This window comes from Echinops telfairi, unplaced genomic scaffold (assembly GCF_000313985.2).
Source record: "Echinops telfairi isolate 266 unplaced genomic scaffold, ASM31398v2 ScPeMD7_7469;HRSCAF=8507_1, whole genome shotgun sequence".
Taxonomy (NCBI): domain Eukaryota; kingdom Metazoa; phylum Chordata; class Mammalia; order Afrosoricida; family Tenrecidae; genus Echinops; species Echinops telfairi.
Window position 1 is genome coordinate 107,835,808 of NW_022111373.1, and position 25,886 is coordinate 107,861,693.

The window sequence follows — 25,886 nt, forward strand, 5'->3', positions numbered from 1 at the left end:
TATGGATTATTGAATGCAAAACTGATCTCCTCTGTAAAGTTTCCTCAATTCATAATAAGAAGTTATAGAGAGGATAAAATCATAGTCTACATCCCTTATACAAGTCAGGATCTCTGCTTAATTCTAACATCACAAATGGGTACACAAAGAAGAGCTAGGACAACAACATTCATCCCAGATATAAACAAGGATTCTCAGGACATAATTTTGGCATTTCAGAGAGAAACTATCTGACGTACAGTTATAAATTACAGAGCTTGAAGAGACGTTGTCACCTAAAAGAGAAACAAGGAATCCCCCGGATCTGTTGATGCCCCAGCAGCCCCATAGGTTCCAGAGCAGAACCGCTCCAGAACATTTTGTTGGCTGTGAACTTCATCGCAGAAGACTGTGCTGGCTTTTCTTTTTACAGAAAAGTGGGTGAGTTTGAACCACCACATTTTAGGGTAATATCAAAACAAAAACCAGTTGCTACCAAGTTGATTCTGACTCATAGTGACTATAAGAGAGAGCAAAAATATTCCATATGATTTCAAAGGCTGTCTTTTGGGAAGTGGCCATCCATACCTTTATCCTGCAGAGCAGGTGATTAGCAGTTGTGAGATTTAACAATTGCACCTAGGACTCCATAGGTTAGTAGTAGAGTATAAATCATTTGCTATACCGAGACCTATGACAGACGCCCAGACTCATCATCTTATTTTACACATGAAGCAAATGATGGCAAAAGAAAAGAATTGCCCAAAGTCATGAGCTGGCCAGAAGTTATGTTTCCCTGCCTCTAGGGAGTGAGAATTATGTCACTATACTCGGGTTTTCTCTTTATTGTTTTTATTCATTTACGCCAGATTCTTTGACCTCTATGGCCCTACTCAACTTCTATGTGTCAAGTTTATAGAGAGCAAAATGAGTATGATCCTGGGCCTTAAACTCTGAGACTCTATTAAGGCTATGCAACAGTCACCAGAAGAAAGACCCATCTCTTAGTGGGGTAATTGTGAAAGCTGATAAGAAATCCAGAAGAAGAATCCTTTTTAAGACTAATATTTAACCACAAACTGGGTTCAACGTTCCATGAATAATGATCATTTTATTTCACTAGATGGCTTCCCTGGGGGCTTAGTGGTTTATACATTGGGCTGCTATTGCAAGGTCAGCAGTTCAAACACATCAGCTGCTCTGTGGGAGAAAGATGCGATTTTCTACTCCCATAAACACAAGGGAAGTTCTAGAGCAGCAGTTTTTAACCTGTGGGTGACGACCCCTTTGGGGGTCAAATGACCCTTTCATAGGGGTCACCCAGTTCATAACAATAGCAAAATTACAGTTATGAAGTAGTAACGAAAATAATTTTGTGGTTGAGGGGTCACCACAACAAAAACTGTATTAAAGGGTCACGGGATTAGGAAGGTCGAGAACCACTGGTGTACAGGCTCACTATGAATCAGAATTGCCTTACTGGCTGTGAGAGATGGGCAGCAAATAGGAATCTGGTATATAATTTTTTAACTAGACAATTGAAAACAATGTGGAAACACACACACCTGGGGCCAAAAATGTCCTGCATCAAGTTAAAGTTTCCACAGTCATCTTTTGCATATTCTTTTTTTTTAACCTCTTCATATATTCTTTATTTAGTCAACACAAATTTATTGAGGGTAACTTTAGGGATTTGTTGTTAAGTTAGATCGATCTCATGGCAAAACAAAATTATATAAGAAATGAGATGGTGATTATTACTCATTTGCAAGCATGTACTAGAAGTGTAATATATTGTACCATTTTGCCAAGGTAATAGCAATGTTTATAAGTATAGATCACACTGAAAGCTAACATTTGTTGGGTATAATGAGTGAACACCAAGCTAAGGACATCACGTACTTTGACATAGTTTTTCCCTAAGCGATCTGTTTTTTTCTTTAATCATTTAATTGGGGGCTCATACAATTCTTATCACAATCCATACATACATCCATTGTGTCAAGCACATTTGTACATTTTTTGTCATCATCACTCTCAAAACATTTGCTTTCTACTTGAGCCCTTGATATTAGCTCCTCATTTTTTCCCCTTCTTCCCCACTCCCTCCTCCCTCATGAACCCATGATAATTTATAAATTATTATTATTTTGTCATATCTTACACGGTCCGACATCTCCCTTCACTCACTTTTCTGTTGTCCATCCCCCAGGGAGGAGGTTATATGTAGATCCTTATAATTGGTTCCCCCTCTATACTCCACCCTCCTGGTATCACTACTCTCACCATTGGTCCTGAGGGGTTCATCTGTCTGGATTCCCTGTGTTTCCAGTTCTCATGTGTATCAGTGCACATCCTTCTTGAAGAAGTTTTGCTTAAATTATTGAAGTTCTTCCTTAGGTGGAATGATAAAAATAGTCTGTGATAAAATGATGCAGTGTGGAATCAGAATTTCAGACTCCTAGGTGGGATACTATTGTAAATTTCCCCTCAAATCTTGTTCCTGCCCACTGGAGGGATAGCATCATCGTCAGAGAATGGGCCGGGCACTGTGGAAAGGCAGATCACGGCGGGGTGGAGAGTAGAATCTGACAGTCGGATTCACTAGAACTTTCCATGGCTTATATAATGAACAAGTAGTACAGATATTATGTTGTTTTTAATTAATCATCACCAAACAAAAAAAGGTCCTAAAAAAGCATTCTGTAAAGAAATCTCATCCTGAAGGTAACAGTAATAGGGCAAGCCTAAGCCAACCATAAGAAATAAGCCTGAAGTTCATATGTGTTTTATCCCTAAAACAAACACTAACTGGGTCAAGTCAAACTGGACAAGCAGCTGTAAGGCAACTTCTTGTTCTTACAAGAAATACCAGAATTGGTTAGACCTTTAGAGAACATGCAAACCTTGATTTAAAAAAATCATTTTATTGGGGGCTCTTATAACATTCTATGCATCAACTGTATCAAGCATATTTGTACATATGTTTCCATCATCATTTCCAAAACAATTTCTACTTCAACCCTTGGTATAAGCTCCTCTGTTTTCCCCTTCCTCTCCTACTCTCCCAACCTCATGAATCCCTGATCAATTATATATTGTTATTATTATTTTGTATCAAACTTTCAATTTGAAAAAAAAAAAGGACAATGGGCTATGGATTTGTTGGGTTATGCTTTTTTTGTATGGGTAGGGTGCTGGGAAAGATTTAGCTAACACTTTATGCATGCCAACTATAGTCCAGAACACTCTCCACCCCTGACACACACACATACACACACACTGCCCTAACCAACAGGTAAGGTAGTTAGTCTTATCTCCAATTTTATATGTGTATATGTGGATCATACGATTCTGAGAGTATATATGTCTTGCCCAAGTTCGTTCAGCCTGTTAACTAGCAGAGGTGATATCTGAACCAGGTTTTTGACATTTCCAACTGCTCTGGGCTACATCCTGCTGCCTGTGTAATTCAGCACCTTTGGCAAATCAGGTAAGAAAATCGGGAAGGGCTAGGGAAATGTTCAGCCATTCTTTCTGACTACTTGCATTTAGCAGAATAGTAAGACTGTCTCATGGACTTTGTAATCAGAAGGAACCACTTCCTGAAGAAGGATGGTATGCTTAGTAAAGCAGAGGGTTAATGAAAAAGAAGACACCAGTCAGTGAGAGGGATTGACACGGTGGCTGCAACCATGGGCTCAGATTTAGCCACAGTGGAAAGTATGCCACAGGACTAGGCAGAGATTCAATCTACTGTACCTGCGGTTGCGTTAGAACCAACTCACTGCCCCTAACAACAAACATGACCCTATAATGCTTTGTTTATAATCTGGGATTTAAAAGCTGTGCCTCAGCATATCATGCAGCAAAGTGGCACCTACATATCCCTTTTTTTGAGTGATCTAAAGTAAAAAATGAAGACAATTGAACTGTGCTGTATACTTGTAAAAATATAGAGCCCAGTTTTTAAAGTAATGGTCTTGTATTTTGTAACTTTTTGGTTATTTTTCAGGCGAGACCCACATTAAAGAAATACTGATGGAGGTGGAAGGTGTAGTGCTGGAGTTGAGACCATAGCAGTAGACTCACAAAGGAAAGTGGCGCGTACAACTTTCTCTTTCAATACATAACTTCTATTTATCTTCTGGAGCCCTGGGGTACTGTCAGGCGATTGGACTGCCAAGTACAGGCTCAGTGGTTCAAACCTCTAGCCATTCCATGGAAGAAAGATGCTCTCATATAGCCTCAGACTAGAGGCTCGCTCCAAGTTGAAAACAGGAGTCTTGTTGGTGGAATGGGCAATGCATTGAGCTGCTAACCACAAGCCCTGTAAATCAAAACCAGCAGCCCCTCCACAGGAGAAAGATGAGGCTGAAAACTCCTATAAAGATATGTAGCCTTGCAAACCCAAAGGGACAATTCTCCTCTGTCATATACATTCACTATGAGTCATAAATGACTTGATAGCAGTGAATTTAAGGAGTCCAGGTAGCACAGAGGGCTATGCGTTGGGCTATTTATCGCGAGGTCAGTGGTTTGAACCCAACGGCAACTCTTTGGGATACAGATGAGGCTGTTTACTCCCATAAAGGTATTTATAGTCTCAGAAACCCAAAGGGAGCAGTTCTACTGTGTCCTAGAGGGTCACTATGAGTTGGAATTGACTCAGTGGCAGTCAGTTATTAAATCACAGTTGACTTGATGGCAGTGTGTTTGGTATTTGGCTTAGATTCATCTTCTAGGTTGACCATATTATCTGATCAGTATTATTGAGAAATTGAATCTACTGTCAGATAGGAAGAATAAATGGAAGTGGAGGAATAGAGAGAGGAGAGATAGAAAACCATTCAGTATGTTGATCTTAGGAATGTAAATTCTTTCATTTTTCATTACTTTAGGAAGCATAGTTGGCCAGGCAGCAGAAGCTCTTTCCATAGCTCACATGTGTCTACTTATTTGAGGTCTCTGGTCTGTGACTCTCACCTGTGGACTGATGACAAATCTACCAAAACCAAGCACATTGCCATCAAGTTGATTATGCTCCCAGTGATTTTACATAAGGTTTTCTGAGGCTATCAATCTTATGGAAGCAGATAGCTTCATTTTTGTTTTGAGGAACAGCTAGTGGGATTGAACCACTAGGCTTGCAGTTAGTAGCCCAGTGCTTATCCAACAGCACCACAGGCTATCATAGACCAAAACTTCCCTGTTATTTTCAATATTTCACAGGTGACTACTGAAAATTTGGCCCAGTCTTAGAACATGGATGTTCTTCAGCCACCATAAGGCTTATAGCATGCTAGGAAATGATAGAAATCTGAGGATGAAGTTCAATGGTGATTTAAGGTTATTGAGGATTAAACCATTATAAGATCATTAGGGCCCTTGCCCATCAGATGACAACTAGGCAGACATTCTGTGACTGTGAACAGTGTGGCTTCTTGAGCATTAAAACAGAAAGCCCAAGCCTTGTCAACATTCCTGGAGGTCTCCCAGGATCATCTTTTGCTGTTGTTTGATGCCCCTGACTTGGCTCAAAAGAACAAAACATTGCCCAGCCCTGTGCCATCTGACAATCCTTGGTCCACTCAGTTCCATTGTTGTGGTCACTGTGTATTTTCAGTGTCTCCCAATTTAGGGGGCTTATCTGACAGTACTACATTGGACAGTATTTGGCTGTGATCCATATGATTTTCACTGGCTTATTTTCAAAAGCAGATCACCAGACTTTTCTTTCTAGTCTATCTTAATCTAGAACTTCTGCTAAAACCTGCCAACCACAGGTGACCTTGCTGGTATTTGAAATACTGGTGGCATAGCAACACACACACACCACCATATGACTACAACCTGACAGATGGTTGAAGATGGATGATGGAGAATCATCCCCAAAGTGCTTATTAGCCAAGCAGGACTCCTCTTACTAGCATGGAGAAATCAGGTAAACAGCATTACCAATATCCCCATATTCAACTCTATTCCTTTTGAACAATGTAATAGATACTGCTGGCAAACTGTCTTCCCCAATAAAGGCTAATACTCTATCAGACTTTAAAATTACCTTCGACTATTGAACTGTATGCCAATACAACTATTAAAAATTTAACTTAGAGTTTATTGTTTCAGCCATGGAGACTACTTGAATTCAGGAATCACACTTTGAATGATGCTCAAGATAAATATTATGACACATACTTAATTGGGGAATTCAGCCAGGGTCCCATAAGACCAGAAATACAGGAATCACTTACATCTGTACAGAGAGAATTCCATGTGCTATGTGGTATTATCACATTCATTAATCTCGTGGGTTTTACTTTAATGATTAGTATTTGATGTGACTATGTAGTTCTAAAACAGGCAATTTTAATCATTATGTCAAAACTCATATCTAAATAGTGTATATTTTAAATTAATGTGTATATTTACATAACTCATATGTTTAACCAAACTCATAATTTAAGTGAAACATTTTACATAAAATTCCAATGATGGTTTAACCACTTGAAGGATTTAAAAAATATTTTTTGGAATAATTTCTGACTTAAATTCATCCATGAGCCACCTAAGGAAATTAGTCTTAGTACTTTTGGGTCCAAACCCATCTAATTTAATAATGCAGCATTTAGAGCAAATAATTTCCCTATCTGGAACAGGCTGGTCCTGGCATTTTCTTTGCTTGCAAATCCCCCAGGCAACTGCTGATAACTGGGGTAGTGGATATAATGGAAGCATTTAAGGGATACTGCTGCTCTCTGTATTCTTCCCCCTATTAACTACAAGTGTCCTCTTATATGACTTTGGAAAATGGGGACAAGAGTCCTCAATAAAAGTCCAGGGGCATATCCTCTAACTCTCTAACCATCCCTGATCACGTACTATGCTTGTAATAAACTGAAAACCAGGTACCATACAGTGAACGCTGACTCATGGTGGCCGCGCGTGTATCAGAGTAGAACTGTGTATCAGAGTTTTCAATGCTAAATTTGTAAATGTAGATCATCCGGCCTTCCTTCTAAGGCACCTCTGAATGGACTGGAGTTGGCAACTTTTTGCTAGTCTCCTTGTGGTTGAGACAAAGGAAGGGACTCTGGTTTCTCCCCAGAATGGCTAGCTCACCAGCAAAGTAGCAAGATTTCCAGTGGGATAGTTGAGGCTCTCCCCATCTCATTACTTTGTCATAGTCAAGACAAATTCTTGTATGTGACATAGGCCATTCAATTCCCAGGACTACGCTTTTCAGATTTAGTTACTTTAACCAGTTCTGAGCAATTGTTTCATCTCCTTTGGAGCTATTTGGGGTTTGGGGGTGGGGTGGGTTGTTTTGTTTTCTTTATTTGTTCACATTGAGGCTGCTTATCCAGAGTGGGACATAAGGTCCAATGGGTTGACCAAAATTTTCCAGATGTCTATTGCAAAGAGCTCGCTATAGAGAAATATCCTTTTTGGTTTTGTTTCTTTACAAATACCAATGGCTCTTTACCTTCTTTCTTTTATATATTCCCCCTTTAGCGGAATAGCTATTAATTATCTTTGGTTTATTTTTTTCCCTGACAATACATATAGTGTTGCAGTTGCTTTTATTTAAATGACTGAGTTACTACTTTTGCTTTACAAATATTCCTTAATCCATGTGTTAAATCACAAATCAGTGCACTTTGTTTTTCTGAAAAATTATTCTGAAGAATCTCAGATCAAGTGTTTGGTGTATGTATATATTTTTCACTTGTGTTAATGACATATTAAACTGCATATTTTCAGAGCTCCATAGGATCTTCCTCATGTTCAAATCCTGTTCAGCAACAACTTGGATGCAACTTGGATGCAAATTTATAACCAAACTCACTGCCATTGAGATTGTAACTGTAAATGGGAGTAAAAGCCCTGTCTCTCTTATGAGGACCTGCGGGTGGTTTTGAACTGCTGACCTTGCAGATTGCAACCCACTCTGCCATCAGGGCTCCTTTCCCAAGTTTATAGAGTATGTATTATTTACCTTTGTTTTCAGATTAGCAGCTTAAGTGACTTCTCTCAAACCCCACTGCTAGTGAGTCTATGGGCAAGAACCCAAGCTAATACTGTTTGACTCAGAATCTTAGCTCTCTGATAAGACATGTTAGAGGTGAGATGCCTCGCCTCCTCTTACTTTTGATTTTCCATATTACTTTCTTTAAAAAAAATAATTTTACTGGGTGCTCATAAAGCTCTTATCACAATCCATACATCCATCCATTGTGTCAAACACATTTATACATTTGTTGCCATCATCATTTAAAAAATACTTTCTTTCTACTTGAGCCCTTGGCATCAGCTTCTTATTTTTTTACCTCCCTCCTCCACCCTTCCTCCCTTCTTCACGAACCCTTGATAATTTATAAATTATTATTATTTTTTCATGTGTTAGACTGACTGATGTCTCCCTTCACCCACTTTTCTGTTGTCTGTCCCCCTGGGAGGGGGTTATATGTCAATCATTGTGGTCAGTTCCCCCTTTCTCCCCCCACCTTCCCCCTACCTTCTTGATATTGCTACTATCAATATTGGTCCTAAGAGATTTGTCTGTCCTGGATTCTGTGTGTTTCTAGCTCATATCTGTACCCATGTATATTCTCTGGTCTAGCCGGATTTGTAAGCTAGAATTGGGATCATGATAGTGCGGGGGAAGAAGCATTAAAGAACTAGAGGAAAGTTGTATGTTTCATCAGCACTATACTGCACCCTGACTGGCTCATCTCTTTCTTGTGACCTTTCTGTAAGGGGATGTCCAATTGTCTATAGATGGGCCTTGGGTCTCCACTCTGCACTCTCCTTCATTCATATTGATAGGATTTTTTGTTCTGGGTCTTTGATGCCTGATACCTGATCTCATCAGCACCTCATGAACACACAGGCTGGTGTTCCTCTTCCATGTGGGCTTTGTTGCTTCTCAGCTAGATGACCATTTGTTTATTTCAAGCCTTTAAGATCCCAGGTGCTTTATCTTTTGATAGCTCAGCACTATCAGCTTTCTTCAGACTACTTTCTTTTTAAGGAAATTTCAGGAAAATCAGTTGTATGTTTTCAATTTTGCATACAGAAGAGGTTAGTTTTATGGAATGCGCTGTAGTCAATTACTTAATATGGCTCTTCTAGCCATAATCCCTTTTGTGATGTATGATAAATTCTAGCCTCCATGCTTGTGGTTATAATCCTATTTTGGAGGGAGTTCTCTGCTACAGAATTAAGGTGGATATATTCTATATCTATACCTTGTAGAGGGTGTGACTTTAGCCATTGAGGTAGTTAGTTCATTGTGCCCACCTGGCCGATAAACACATGTGGGATTAATTGAAGTGCGGAGAAATAAATGGCTTGGTGAGCCTTGCCTATTTTGTCTGTTGCTCTTTGATCATCGGACCAGTGTGCAGCTGCCTTGCTTGTTCTTTGCCTCAATTTGCAAGCTACACTGCCTGTGGGACACCTAACCCATGGACTGTGCCACTGTAATTTGAGGTTCCTTCAAGACCTGCTTGGCCACATCATTGGAATTTACATCTCTTGAGTAGGGGACTGTTGGACTCTTGTCATCTGGCTGACTGTTGGTGGCCTGCCTTGCTGTTTGCTGCCTGTGCCCGGATGGCCTGAATTGCTCTACAGAGGACTACCTGGCAGCCCTCAAGACTTGAAGGACTACCAGTGTCTCACAACTGTCTCACAAGAGTGAGTTGCACGGAGCCATTTGTACTGCTTTCTAATTTAATTAACTGTTTATTTCTTATGTTATATATCTATCTATCTGTATAAATGTCTATAAAATTATTAGCATTCTGGTTTTCTTTCTCTAGAGAACCCTGTCAAACACAGCCATCACCTTTTGCTTCCTTAGAGATATGGTCTACTGAAAGACAAAACCTGCATCTCCATAAAAAACAAGCAAGCGGCCATCTAGCTCAGAAGCAACAAAGCCCACATAGAAGAAACACACCAGCCTGTGTGACCACAAGGTGTCGAAGGGATTAGGCATCAAAGAAAAAAAAATCATATCATTGTAAATGAGGGTCAGTGCAGAGTGGAGACCAAAGCCCATCTGTAGGGAACTGGACACCCCTTACAGAAGTGTCGTGGGGAGGAGACAAGTCAGTCAGGGTGCAGGGTAGCAACGATAAAACATACAACATTCCTCTAGTTCTTAAATGCTTCTGCTCCCCACTATCACGATCCCAATTCTACCATACAAATCTGGCTTGACTAGAGGATGTACACTGCTACAGATAGGAACTGGAAACAGAGAATCCAAGACAGATGATGAGACTCTCAGGACCAGTGGTGAGAATGGCGATACCTGGAAGGTAGAGGGAAGGTGGGGTAGAAAAGGGACACCGATTACAAGGATCTGCATATAACCTCCTCCCTGGGGTGTGGACAAGAGAAAAGTGGGTAAAGGGAGAAGTTGGACAGTGTAAGATATGACAAAATAATAACTTATAAACTATCAAGGGTTCAAGAGGTGGGGAGCAGGGAGGGAGGGGGAAAATGAGGAGCTGATATCAAGGGCTTAAGTAGAAAGAAAATGTTTTGAGAATGACGATGGCAACAAATGTACAAATGTGCTTCACGCAATGGATGTATGTATGGATTGTTATAAGAATTGTATGAGCCCCCAATAAAATGATTAAAAAACAAAACAAAACAAAACAAAATCCCAAGCAATCTCATGCTGAAATTCTCAACAAAATTCTGGCCAATAGAATCCATCATCACATCCAAAAAAATAATTCACCATGACCAAGTAGGATTCATGCCAGGGATTCAGGGATTGTTCAACATTTGAAAAGCAATCAATGTAACCCACCACATAAAATAGACTAAGAATAATAATCACATGATCATATCAATGGTTATTTGCAGACAATATGATCCTATATATAGTAAACCCAAAAGTCTCCACAAACAGTCTACTAGATACCAAAAGAGCTAGAAATCAATCAAATTCCTATGTATCAGTGAAGAGAGCTACATGAAAGACACTAAAGTAATACCATTTACAATAATCACATAGAATATGAATTAGTTAGGAATACACCTAATGAAAGAAACAAAAGACAGATATAGACAAAACTACAGAATATTACTTCAATAAACCACAAAGTCCCACATAAATGGAATAATATGCTATATTCATGGATAGGCAGACTTAATATAGTGAAAATGTCAATACCACATAAAGTAAGCTACAGATACAACACAATCCAAATCCAAATCCCAAATACAGTCCTTAAAGTAATAGAAAAATGAATTACTAATTTCATATGGGTAGGTAAAAGTGCAGGATAAGCAAAGAACTTCTTAAAAGAAAAACCAAGTAAGCGGCCTGGCACTCCCTGACCTCAAAACCTACTACACAGGCACAGTAGTCAAAACAGCCTGGTACTGATACCAAGAGAGATATATAAACCAATCGATCCAAACATAAGAACCAGACATAAATGCATCAGCCTATAGACAACTAATCTTTTACAAAGGTCCAAGAATTATCATGGGACAAAGACAGCCTCTACGACAAATGGTGTTGGACAAACTGGGTTCCCTATACAGAAGAATAAAACAAGACCCATCTCTCTCCCTGTGCACAAAACGAAGAATTCAAGGTGGATTAAAGACCTAAATGTAAACCCCAGAGCTATCAGGATTATCATGAGAAAACTGGAATAAACTATTGCAGGGCATACATAGATTACCAAATATAATAAAGTAAGTACACACAGTGGAAGACAAAATAGATGACTGGGACATGTTGAAAACACGTCACTATTGCACATTGAAAAACTTCATCAAAAGAGTAACAGGAACTCCTCAGGAAGAGTAGTGGGAGTAGTGATATCATGAGGGTAGGGGAATGGTTGGGGAGAGGAAAGGAGTAGAAAGAGAGAACCCATCACAAGGTTGGATATATAGCGCCCCTTCCCTGCCCCGCCCACCCACCAAGAGGAGGATGAAAAACAGAAATGTGGGTGAAGGGAGACAACAGACAGTGTAAGATACAAAATAATAATAAAAATATATAACCAAGGATACATGAGAGTAGGAGGGTGGAGAAGGAAGGGGGTGGGAAGGAGCTTATACCAAGGGCTCAAGTAGAAAGTGTTTTGGAAATGATGACGCCAACATATGTACACATATACTTGATACAACAAATATACTTGATACAATTGAAGTATGGAATATTATAAGAGCTGTAAGAGCCCCCAATAAAATGATTAAAACATTTTAAAATATAAAAGAATATGTCAAATCTGTAACATTCATGAAAGAGCAACATTTGCAGAATTTAAAATTATTACTCTTTGAAGATATGTTAGTTACACGAGATATCCTTTGGCTATTATTCTCGTACTGTTATAATTGCAAGTTGAAATTATTACTATAATTTTTAACTTGTATGAAGCTCTAATATTCCAAGTGGAAAGATTGTAATAATGATGAAAGAATAAAATGGAAGTGAAAAACAAACAAACAATGAGGAAAATGAGAGCTCACAGATTGAGAAACCATTTTTACCAAGGACACATCATATAAGGGTCTATTTACTAAAATCTGCAGAACAGCTCAATAAGAAAATAACAAATGACCCAATTAAGAAGTAGGCAAAATACATGAACAGACAGTTCACCAAAAATGTAATATAAATGGCTAACAAACACATGAAAAATGCTGATGACCACTAGTCATCCGAGAGATGCAAATTAAAATCACAATGAGATACCAACTAGCATTCACAACGCTAGTCTAATTTTTAAAAAAGCAACAGAAAACAACAAATGCTGGAGAGCTTGTGGAGAAAATGGAACTCATATACACTGTTCGTGGACTTAAAAATACATAGTTACTATGCAAAACGATATGGCAATACTCAAAGCAACTGGGAATTTAAATCCCAAAGATCCAGCAAGAGCATTATTAGGCATATACTTACCCTTTAAAATAGGACACAAGACAAGTTTTATGTTCTTCCATGTTCATAGCAGCACAGTTCACAATAGCAAGAAACTGGAAGCAGTTCAAATGCCCAACAGTGGAAGAATGGCTAAAGAAACGATGCCACACACACACAATGGAATATTATGCTTCCCTGAAAAACAGTGATGAAAGCATGAAGCACCACATGACATGGAAAGATCTGGAAACCATTAAGCTGAGTGAAGTTAGTCAATCAAAAAAGGATAAATATTATGTGAGTCCACTACTATAGAGAGAAACACCAATTAAACAAATCTTAGAGACCAATTCCCAAATAAAGGAGTAGAAAGTCTGCCTATCAGCCATAAGCCAATGATCAGCCCCCTAATATGCATGCCAGAAGAATAATCTTGAACGTGGAGCCCTCACATGTGCTGTGGTCACTGCTTCAAGAAGGGGAAAAGGGAAGCGACCATCCACTCAATCCTGTACAACACTGAGACAACCCTGTATCAACAGACACTCCACAGGAATGAGAAGAAAACCTTTCTAGAAAATCAAGTTCAGACCAGAAGATGGGAGCACCCACATTTAGAAGGCATTTATGTGTCTCTTGATAGATGTGGTGGGAAATGGGGAGAAGCAACCTCACATTGAGTAGGGGTGATAAATGAGAATTGTAGGGAACCCAAGGGGAGAATAAACCCGGTTCTATGTTCCTGGGTAGACAATTTGAATAAGTCTATATCCAACCCTTAGTGAACCATGCCATGAACTAAGCACTATGAAGACGTTAGATGCTAGCCTTATATGGAATTTGGCATCCTCCAAAGAACATCAGAAAGACTTGAGGTGGAAGCCCGACTGAATTAACTGAGCCCTATGGCAAAATTAACTGCAGCTCTTGAGTTTAGGACTGAAATTCCCCAAGGAAGCAAGTGATGGCCACCTGAAGACTATGTAGGTGGTCATTGGACCTTCAGGGGGACCCCTGGTGCTAGTTCTGGTGGCTCTGCCTGTGTCATTAACTCTTTCTTTGCCCAACTTCACTGCAGTCCAGCGATGTGTTGCTTTAACGCACCTTTTCTATTCTGTTGTGGAGGTTCCTGTGGTCTCTATCCTGTGGTCTCTTTCACTTGGCTAGTCCCCTGGCTTCAGACAAAGGGCTGGCTCTAACCTTTCTCTTTGCAACTATGCTAAATTGCTTTCACGTCACCTCCTTTGATCTCCTGTCCTCAATAAATCTCATATCCCTAAATATAACTTATCAATTGACATATCTCACTCCATCTCTCATCTCTGAAAAACCTAACAGATTGAAATTCACAGTTGGACTATACTCGCATAAACTCCTCATCTCAACAGTACCTTAAATTCTATGCCATCAGATAAATTACTGATGTAATCAATACAATTGCCTTATACACCAGGAAAATAATTAATAATGGTTTTATTTTTGTCATGAAATGATAATATGACTGCTAATGTAAACCACAGTTGTTCATGACCTGTTGACAAGCAGATGGATTCTGGGCTTCCTCTTAATTCTAGCCCCAAGCCAAGAACAGTTCATTCTTACAACATGGCCCTGCTTGGTACTCGCCTTCATGAAGAGGTCACTGAAGATGTGGGGGCTACAGCAAAGTGTCGTGAAGAGAGCAGTTGGTGCCTGGCTATCAAGTGGAATAGTGTCTGGGTCTTAAAGGCTTGTATTCAAACTAGCAGCCATCTAAGTGAGGCATCAACTAAGTCTACATGGAAGAAGCACATCAGCTTGTGTGATTCAAAGATGACAATAAAAAAATCCAAATATAATGAAGAGAAAAATATCAGAGTTTAAATGGTGGACACTCAATTTGTAGAAGGCTTTGGAGGACAGTGGAAGCCCCAAATCTATCTGCAAAGTATCTATTTGGATCAAGCCTCTGGTAGATCCTTTTTGGTCATAGTTGAGGGAATCAAATAGCTTTGCTATCAGAGAGAGATTATTGTAAACTTGATTTTGGTGGATCTAGATCTACCAGATCTAAACCAGAGGCCAAGCCAAGAGACTATGAGACAGAACAATGGAGTAGTACCTAGACTATGGGACTGTGAGGCAGGGCAGTAAGTAGGTTTCCTGACCCACAGAGATAGAAGGGACCACATGGCTGAGGACCAGAGAGAGACTTGGCTGATGACTGAGAAGAGATGATGCTGTGGACCAGTGACTTTATCCTTCCTGTTTTTTGATCCTGACTTTTGATAGCCTATTAATTTCCTTAATAACTCCCCATAATGATTAGCATTGTCTGGGAGTTGTGTGTGGCCATTGCAATGAATTACAAAATCAAGCAAATAGAGTGCCATGAGAGGAATGACTGGTGTCAGAATAGGTACAGAAGGATGGCAGTGGAAGCATGCCTGACCTCTGCTTTGTGGCACCAGGGAAGCCAGAGGAAGTCAGATATGGCCCTCATGCCTTCTTCTCAGAGTCTAGGAAAAAGATATTGCTCAGTCTGCTGAGACTGATCTTAAGGACTCATGGATTTGCAGGCTGTCACAATTTGAGATGCTTCAAAACAAGTGAATTCAGAAACAAATCAAATCTGCCAATAACTGCCATCTGAGTTGCTTCATCGGGTATATGGAGCCTTTAATTTTATTCACCATCATTAACACTAATATGAACTAGAAAGACCAAAGAATTGATAACATTTGAATTATGGTGCCATTGAAGAATATTGAAAGTACCATGGTTTGCCAAAAGAACAAAGAAATATTTTGGAAGTCATTCAGCTACAATGCTCTTTATAATTGAGGGTGGTGAGGCTTCCTCTCATGTACTGTGGACATGTTATCAGGAGAGACTAATCCCCGGAAAAAGACATCATCTTTGGTAAAGTAGGCCACAGAAACAGAAGAAGACTCCCAACACAATGGCCTGGCACTCACTGCAACAAGGGCTCACTCAGAACACTTGCGAGGAAGGGGGGCAGGCAGGAGCAGTGTCCCTTCTGTTGTACACAGGGTCACTGAGAGTTGAAACCAATAACGAAACATTAACACTACTGGTTTGCCTTTATTAACAGGCACAGACCAAAGAAGTGGGATAAGACAAGGTTAAGCAAAATCTCTATTGTCCTGAGCTTACTAACAAAATGGGGCCAGGGGTCTTTATTTTGCTTTGGGTTTTCAAAAAAACCAGTAATAGAGATGACATCAGGGAGATAAATGATTTCCCCCTCTATCTTCTAAAATACATACGTAAACACATACAACCAAACCAAACAAACAATCAAACAAAAAAATCAAACCTGATGTTGTCAGGTTAATGCTGACTCATAGTGACTCCATGTGTGCAGAATAGAACTGATGTCCATTGAGTTTTCAAGGAGGTGGCCTTTCTGAAGTAGATTGCCAGGCATTTTTCCTGAGGCACTTCTAAAATCCACTTCTGTCACGTCAATGCCAACTCATAGTGACCCAATGGGAAAGAGTAGAACTCCCTCATAGTGTTCCCGAGGCGGTAACCTTACAGAAGTGGACTACCTCATTTTTGATTTTTGATTGGTTTGAAACAGCAACCTGTTGGTTAGCAAACCAATGCTCAACCCCCTGCACCAGGAGGGCCCCTCTAGGTGGGTCCTAACCATCAACCTTTTGGTGAGGAGTCAGTTTCTTTTTTTTAAAAATTAAATAATCATTTTATTAGGGGCTCATACAACTCATCACAATCTGTACATACGTCATTTGTGTCCAGCACATTAGCATATTTGTTGACTTCATCATTCTCACAACACTCACTTTCCACTTGAGCCCTTGGTGTCAGGTCATTTTTCCCCCACCCTCCCCGGAGGAGTCAGTTTCTTATCCATTTGTGTCACCCAGTGTTTCAACACATGCACACTCATATGCACACCCCCCTGCACTGCTGCCCATGTCCCCTTTTACCCTAGAAAATAACCTCGAAGTCTGGTTAAGTGACAGAAATTTCCTGCCACTCTGTTGTACTATTTTGAGCAACCCACAGTTTCCTCTCTGAGGAGTGAACCTTGGAGAGGTGGTAATCTGAACTCCTGTTGGTTAATAAAGCCCTGTAGCACTTGCTGGCCAAGTGTTGCTGTGGCTACACATGTGGCTGCTAGTCAAAAGGTGGTTGGTATGAAGCCCCTAGATGCTCCATGGGAGAAAGATGTGACCGTCTGTTACTGTCAAGATGCGCAGCCTAGGAAACCCTATGGGGCAACTCTCTGTCCTATAGGACTGCTATGAATCAAAATCAACTTGACCACAGACTGTTTAAAAGAGAATTGGCAAGGGACTGGCATGTCCTTGTAACACCTGCTTGTTGTGAAGGTGAGGGTGTAAATACAAATATTCCCCAAATTTCAAAATAAGAAAGAAGGTTCATGAAGCATATGGTTTTTAAGTCCTGAAGAAGGTACTGTAGGTCATGTTTCTGACTATGCTCTTTCTATTTTGTATTTCTTGTTGCTGGAAACCTCTGGATTTGTTTGCTTTTTAAAATTGAGATCTACGTTACACATACTGAAATGCCCACATTTAAATGTAGATTTTATGGATTTCACAGTGTCACCAACATCCTTGTCAAGATGTAGAACATTCTTCTGTCTAATTTATTAAAATGTAGGGCCCTTAGGTAAGGCTATTAACAGGAAGGAAAGTCACACTTCAGGAAATAAACCTTAACCATGGGCAGTTGATAGACCTATGTGAGGTCCTTCTGACCTCCGGAAAGAAGGGGAAAAACAGTCTCGTAAGTTGAGTTTTTGGAGCAAGCTTTCTCTTTATGATTTTGTTTGTGTTTCCTTCTTTCCTTCGAGAGCTTCTCTGCTCTGCATTACATTTTTACATGAGATCCCTAGAAACGTGAAAATTATAGAAAGACATTTAAAAGCAGTGTTTCTATTTTTATCGTTCCTCTTGATTTATTGTACTATTGATACCATAAATAAAACTTGTGGTTGCAATTAACTAATGGGTCTGGTTTATATATTCTGATGATGAAAACAACCATTATTCCACTGTAAACTTTGCATCATGTTTTCTACTCAGATGGTTCTCAACAATAACATTATAATTATATCATTTCTTAGCAGTGTCATCCAGATACTACAATTACAGTCAAAACTAAGGTTATGTTTATAGTGTACTAAAGTCAATGGAATTGTTTCATTTTAAGTGACTCCTTGCTCTTTTGGTAACAGACATACAAGGCAATGAGAGAGTTGTAAGTACAATATCCTTCACTGAGCAATTACCAAAAAATGAAGGGAAAACTGAACCAACCAAATACAAAAAGCAAAATTAAACAAGAATCCAATTAAAAAGATATCTATAAGAAGGTATCAGAGGTGAGAATCTTCGTCCAGTTAGGATGTTGTCATTGTTAGGTGCCATCAAGGTAGTTCCCACCCACTGGAACCCCCGGCACAATAGAGGGAAGCACTGTTCGGATGGGCCTGTGGCAGCCTCACAGCTGTTTCTAACCTGAGCCAGGTGGTGTAGCCATGCTGTTACTCCACCTCATTGAGGGTCTTCCTCTCACTTGTTGCCCCCCAACTTTACCTTACACGATGTCCTTCTCCAAGGACTGGTCTCCCTGACAACATTCCCAAATTATGGAAGACAAAAGTCTCACTATCATTGCTTGTAAGGAGCACACTGATCGTACTTCTTCCAAGACAGATTTGTTTGTCTTTTTAGCAGCCCACAGTTCTTTCAATATTCTTCTCCAGCACCACAACTCAAACGCATCGGTTCTTCTTCAGTCTTCCTTATTCACTGTCCAACGTTCACAGGCCACGCGGAGCAATTGGGCTAGGCACACCTTGTTCCTCAAAGGAACATCTTTGCTTTTCAACACTCTAAAGAGGTCTTGTGCAGTAGACTTATGCAATGAAACATGCTGTTTGATCTCTTGACCGCTGCTTATATGAGCATTGATTGTGGACCCAAGAAAGAAAAAATATTTGACAACTTCAACCTTTTCTCCATTTATCATGATGCTACCTATTCTTCTGGTTTCCAGGTTTTTGGTTTTCCTTACATTGAGTCATAATCCATACTGAAGGCTATACTCTTTGAACTTCATCAGCAAGGGCCTAAAGTCATTTCACTTTCAGCAAGCAAGGTTACTCTGGTGACTCATAATTTGAGAATCTGGTTTGGCAAAGTAATGAGAGCTGACCTGCTGGTGGTGATAGTAGGGTCGCTGGATGACCTCACCTGGTGTGCCTAATTATAGTACATCCCCAAGCATCTCAAGACAACTTTCAGGACTAGCTCATATCATTTTGATATTTTCTATCTAGTTTCTGAGCATATTGGATATTGAATATTGGAGTCATAAGCATAGAGAACATGTGTCTTCCAGATCATGCATTTCTGTAAGAAATAGAATAAACTCATTTTGGATTAAAAAAAAGAAATAGAAAGAGGCTTCAAAAAGTTTGTGGAACATGGAATGAAAAGAAAATGGAATTTTATTATGAACTTTTTGAAGCCTCTTTGTGTCAGATACTGTTCTAGGTTTCAATTACACAGTAATGAACAAAGCATATGTCGTCTCTTTATTGCTAATTTACATGGGTGAGAAAAATGAAAGCTAATATTCACCTATATTAGCTTGCATGTAAAAACTGTATGAGTCCCCAATAACATGATTTTGAAAAAATAAACACTTCAATGAGTGAGCTTTTGACTGAAAGTCACCCCTTGTTGTTGTTGTTTATCAGGAGCCTTGGAGATGCTGTGTTTAAACACTTCAGCACCCTTTCTTCAGACAAACGCATGTTGTGTCTATCGTTATAGTATCTGGCAGAATAGTTTCACTACCCTTAACATGCCCTGTATTTTACCCAATTATCCCCGTTGCTGCCCTCCAGAATACCTGGTAATAGCTGATCTTTTTATTGTCTCTCTAGTTTTTCCAGGACTCTTGGTGGCACAGGGGTTAAGCACTTGGCTTTTAACTGAAAGGACAGTAGTTTGAACCCACCAGTCACTCTGAGGAGAAAGATGCAGACTTCTACTTCTGTCACCTTTAGAGCCTTGGGTACCTGACTGGGCATCTTTCTCAGTTCTATAAAGTTGCCACAAGTCAGAATCCAGGCAATAACAATGGATGGGTTTGACTTTTATAGTTTTGTCTTTTCCAGAGTGTCATATATGAGGGATTTTCAAAAAGTTCCTGCAAGAATGGAATTAAAAGATAATGGAACGTTTCCATGAACTTCTTGAAGTCCCCTTGTAGTTAGACTCACAGAGTATGTAGGTCTTTTTCAGATATGTTTCTTTTACTTAGCAATATGCATTTAAGCTACCACCCCATGTCTTTTTTATAGAAGGAATTATTTTCAGAGTATCTGTTTTTCTTTTTCTTATCAGACTAGGCCAAGGTAGGAACCATTTCTGGGAACTTAAGTCACTAAGCAGATATACATGGTGGAAAGGAATGCCCTGCTATTATGAAACACCCAAGAGTTCAGTTGGGGGATCCTAGAAATTCATCATCAACATTAAGATAACTGTATAGTCTCTGAACTGTAAACCTATTCTTTTGGGCCACTATTTGTATTTCATCTGACTTTTGTGTTAGAAACCCCATAGTTTGCTAGGAGTAGGAATAGCCTTGATGTGTCTGGCCTGTAGTGGTATGCTGCCCAAGGAGAGCAGGGTAGGGTTCAGTGGCAACAAAGCAGATAGTGTGGCAGGGGAAAATTCTGGGGTGGCCAAACAAACAAACAAACAAACAAAAAATCAAACGTACTGCCCTTAGTCCATTCTGACTCATAGTGACCCTTTAGAACAGGGTAGAACTGCCCCTGTGGGTTTCTGAGACTGTATTTTTTCGGGAGTAGAAAGCCTCCTTGCTTCCCCGTGGAACAGCTGGCAGTTTCATTGTTGTAGGGAACTGTGATGACTGGAAGGTTGGAGCCAGGGAGCTACTAAGGATAACCAGTTCCAGAGAGCTGACTCAGAGTCATGGTGAACTCAGGTGTCTCAGAGTGGGGCTGTGCATTGTGGGGTTTTCAGTGGCTTGATTTGCAGATATAGATTACCAGAGCTTTCTTCAGAGTCCCCTCTCTAGGTGAACTGACATCTCCAACCTTTTGATTCGCAGGCCCGTGTGTTAGCTGTTTATACCACCCAGGGACTCCCATTAAGCACATTTCCATTTACCAGTAATTACTTTATTTTTCATGTCATTTATTTCTTGCTGTGCTCAAGGTATTGTTTTAAGTACTTTTTGTTAAACAACTATTAATAATTTTGATGGAGTGAAAAGAGATCGATGCAAACAACTATACCCCAAAGCAGCATTTGATATGTTCCTAAAGAGTAGTCCGAATTTTCGGTATAAGAAACTCAGGACTGATGAAACTATAAAGACAACAAGTGGAATAAGGGCTCCTTGGGGATTCAGTTGTGGAGGGTGGGGGTAAGGGGGAGATGATATCAAGGAATTCAAGAAGGAAGATAATGTTTTTAAACTGATTGTGGTAGCAATTGTACAATAATGCTCAATGCGACTGAACTAGGGAATGATAGGATCTCAGTATTACCTGTCAATTAAAAGGGTTTTTTTTGGGGGGGAAAAAAGTATGGACCAGCAGGACCTCTTTCATAGACAAGCACAGAGAGGGAAGCAGTTGCTTCAGGTCAAGGGTCTTGGTGCTCTGGCTGAAGTTGAAAGCAAGGGCAGGGTTTATATTTACAGGGTACTGGGTAGAGCGGGAGGAGGATGTCTTTGGGAGACTGGAAAGAGCCTGAAGCCTGAAGTCTAGACTTATTAGCTGGGATGCAATGATGGATGGTGATTTTAGTCCTTTCGGTTTAGAGCTTTAAAATTTAGGTTGTGAGGAGGGCCTAGAGATATTTTGTGGTATTTAGAACACAAAAGTGATAAGCAGGGTTCTTAAGAAATTATGCTCGGCAGAGACTATCGATCCAAATAGGGGAGATAGGACAGAGAGTGGAAAGAGAAAGCAGGGGCGCAGCTACCAAACGGTGTCTGCCAAAGCCCAGGCACAAGACAGGTGGTTTGGCGAAGGGTGCTGGCATTTTTTTTTCACTTTTGTTTGATCAGTTCTTTCTAGGACTGGCCCAGGGAGGATTTTTATTTCATTTTTCTTCTATGAGATTTTGTTTTGAATCTGGAACTTTAGAAAAGTGCACATAGGATACCCCCACCCACCCCATACCCACCCCCAAGGGGGATGAACCACAGAAACGTGGGTGAAGGGAGACAGAAACGTGGGTGAAGTGGTTGGTGGAAGATATGAAAACAACAATAATTTATAATTTATCAAGGGGTCATAAGAGTAGGGAAGAGAGAGGGAAAAAAGAGGAGTTGATACCAAGGGCTGGCCACATATATACAAATATGCTTGATAAAATTTATACATGGAATGTTATAAGAGCTGTAAGAACCCCAACAAAATGATTTGGGGGGAAAAAGAGAAGTGCACATAGTAAATATGTATCTTCAGGACAGTTCTCTCTCTCTCTCTTCTTTAGTATTCTTTATTCATTGTCCAGCACTCCAGTATATATAACTCACTGCCATCAAGTCAATGCTGGCTCATAGCGACCCCCTGTGGGTTTCTGAGACTGTAACTGTTGACAGGAGTAGAACACCCAGTCTTTCTTTCAGGACATTTCTTAATGAGCTCTTCTAATAGGAGTATCTCATTAGGAGTATTTGAACTCCTTGATTTCAGGATTCTATCTTCATCATCTCTTTCTCCTGCAGGGTGCACAGCTCAGTGTCCAGTTAAATATCTGTGACTCAGCGACAGTGTACTCAGAAACAGAGTGAGGTGACAGGAACACATGGGTCTGTCCTATTTGCATGAGGTGCTCAAGATGATAAAGGCGGACATGGCCTTTTTAATGTGTGTTCCCTGTGGTAAGTGCTTACTTTTAGAGACATATCTGTTTATGTGGGCCACTCTATTCAATCACTGTTGGGTCAGAGGACAGGTACATTTTAATGAGAAGGAGCTGGGAGCTGGACATCTTCCTTTGGAGTGGTCAGTTGATGAATGAAGAATGAGGGTTAGCTAGTATTCTTTCTTGTCACAAAGGCAGGGAATGAACAGGTGCCAAATGACTTCTAGGAAGTTGTCAAGTATCAGCCAAACCTAGAGGTCCTTCGAATCCTATTATGGATTGAATTGTGCCTCTTCCACCCAAAATATGGGTTGAAATCCAACCACTATACCTGAGAATGTAACGTGATGTGATACCGTGTAATTAATATCCATAATGCCATTTAATGTAATCAGTTCATAAGTTGAATCATACCAGTATCAAGAAATCAATCAATCAAACCCACTGCCATCTAGTCAATTCTAACTCATGGTGACCCCCTAAGGCAGGGTAGAACTGCCCCAGTGGGTTTCCAAGACTGTAACTCTTTATGGGAATAGAAAGCCCCATCTCTTTCCTGAGGAGCATCTCATGGTTCTGAACTGTAGGCCTTGCGGACTGCAGTCCAATGTGTAACCACTACATCACTAGGGTTGTAAGATCCTACGTTATAAAAGAGCGTATTAAACACAGAGACACACACATACGACAGAAGTCATATGAGTAGCACCAAAAAACAAGGAATGCCCAGGTCTATTGACAAGGAAAAACTCAATAAAGCTGAGACTCTGATTTGAGCTTTTAGCCTCCTGAACTGCAAGAGAATAAATACATTTCTGTTCTTTGAAGTCACCTATTTGTGGTATTTTTGTTACATCATCACCAGGAAACTAGGACAAAGGGTATATTCTGAGAATGACAATGGTTTGAATAAATCATGCTTCCACTTGATGGGGAATTGGAAGGCAATGCATTATTGGTGTGTGTAGCAGGGGGAGGGTTGCAGTGTGAGCTATAGCATGAACCATTATTAAAACATCCATGACAGGTTCCTTTCCATTTCCTTGCAGAAAGTAACAACAGGTACCAATATTACATGAACACTTTGAACTACTGGTTGGTATAATCCAAACATTACCAAACAGCTACCGTTTTTTACAATCCTGCGTGTTAAGTAGAGAGCAGATTAACTTGTCAGGCAGTTCTGAAAGAGGAGGATCGTAAAGAGTTTGTGGTCTGGCACAGCTGTTGAGTGAATGACATTTGTTAAAAACACCACCCAGCCTCCCTTTGGCCCACTTCCAAGGAAATGATGCTTAAATCTCACATTAGAAATTTACTCTGCAATTTAATCATAAAATCCAAATTATGGTTTCATGACACCAGAATTATCAACAGAAACAGCAATGGCTTAAATTCAATTAACTAGAAAGTCTTCACTTCTTTTATTGCATAATTTGAACTCAACATTTACATAGCTGATGAAAAATATCCATTCATAGGATTTAATTAAAGGGGTACCTACTATATTATAGTCACCTGGGGTGCAGGCAGGGGTGATGTGAGGGATGTAGAAGCAGCCTAAACCAGGCTGGGTGGTTCACTGCGCTGCATGTCAGGCCACTGGCCATAGGGTCAGCAGTTGGAAGCTCCCAGCTCTAGGGAAGAAAGTGGAGGCTACTCCGCTCAGAAAGAGTTACACTTTTAGAACCCCCCAGGGGCAATTCTACTTGGTCCTATAGGGTACTATTGTGGAAATTGACTCCATAGACGTGAGTTTTGCTTGGGTTTTGAGTACAAATCATGGGCTGTATACTCAATATAATATGTTCATTCACGCAGAACTCACAAAATTGATTTCTATGCACTAACATACACATCAAAATATCATGAAATAAATGCTATCAGGGAGTGATGGAGACAGTTCCATGGAAGCACAGAAGGCAGAGCATTGGGAGAAGGTCAGAGGGCAAAGGACTGGCAAGGGTGAGTAAGGGTGGGGACGGGACTCGAAAGGAATTTTAAGGAAAAGAGAGAAATCTGACTAAGGATAAAGTTCAAAGCACAAAGCAGTTGGTTGAGCAGCAAATTAAATTTTCTGCTAATATGATTGATTACTAGATAAAAATGCACCTCAAAATGATAAGGATTCTTTAAAACAGGATTTGTGACAAGAGGGTGGGTCTTCAATTCAATAAACAAATTGTTGCTTCGCATCCACAATAAATTATTTTTTTTCCCTTCCCTCCCCACCCCCCATTTGACGTTGCTTAATCTCTGGGCATGCACAAAATAGACAAAGCAGCATCCTTTTAAAGAAGCTCAAAAAGGAATTATGAAAAAACCAAAACAAAACCAAAAACATATACTCTTTTGCTTGCCAGTGCATTTGTCAGTCTTCCAGTTACCAAAATCCCAAATAAAATACTCAAGCACAGTAGTTTGACTACGGCACGCAGATGCTATGGCTGCAGGCAGAGAAAGAACAGAGCTTCTTACTTGTCTCTGGGCTTGGATGGACTCTTTGCAGACTCTGGGAGGCTCCGCCAGGGGGGGCTGGTGTGTCTGCAACATAAAGAGAAGCAGCCATTTATGATTCCTGTAATGATGTGACCCCGTTACATGAGTGCTTCCAAGGTATAAATTTGACCTAGCCCCCTTTTCCAACATCCTTTTTAAAAAACAATCCACACTGTACCTGCTCTCTTAAAAGAAGAATAGATTACACAGCAAATACTTGGGGCCAATGGAAACCTCTGGGCTTAGTCACCTCTGGTCTTATGCCTAGATACGGTCAAGAACAGTGAAAAAATGTCTCCTCTCCCTATATTATTTGAGTCCAAATGAGCTTTGCTTAAATAAACAAAGAGAAACACAAGTTCTTTTCTCTAAACAGTACTAAAAGCTACTCAGTCAGAACCCAACATTCTTTTAAAAATAAACATGATCCCAATTCTACCTTACAAATCTGGCTAGACCAGAGGATGTACACTGGTACAGATGGGAGCTTGAAACATAGGGAGTCCAGGACAGATGATCCCTTCAGGACCAGTGGTATGAGTGGCAATACTGGGAGGGTGGAGGGAGGG

General features: G+C 40.1%; 1 protein-coding gene across 1 annotated transcript in view; it reads right to left on the reverse strand.

The window, feature by feature from the left end:
• Positions 1–25,886, reverse strand: part of GHR (growth hormone receptor) — a 198,849-nt gene that overhangs the window by 63,513 nt on the left and 109,450 nt on the right. The window contains exon 3 of the mRNA XM_045285247.1: positions 25,297–25,362. Within this exon, the coding sequence (XP_045141182.1) occupies positions 25,297–25,362 (66 nt within the window). The remainder of the gene's footprint in view (positions 1–25,296; positions 25,363–25,886) is intronic.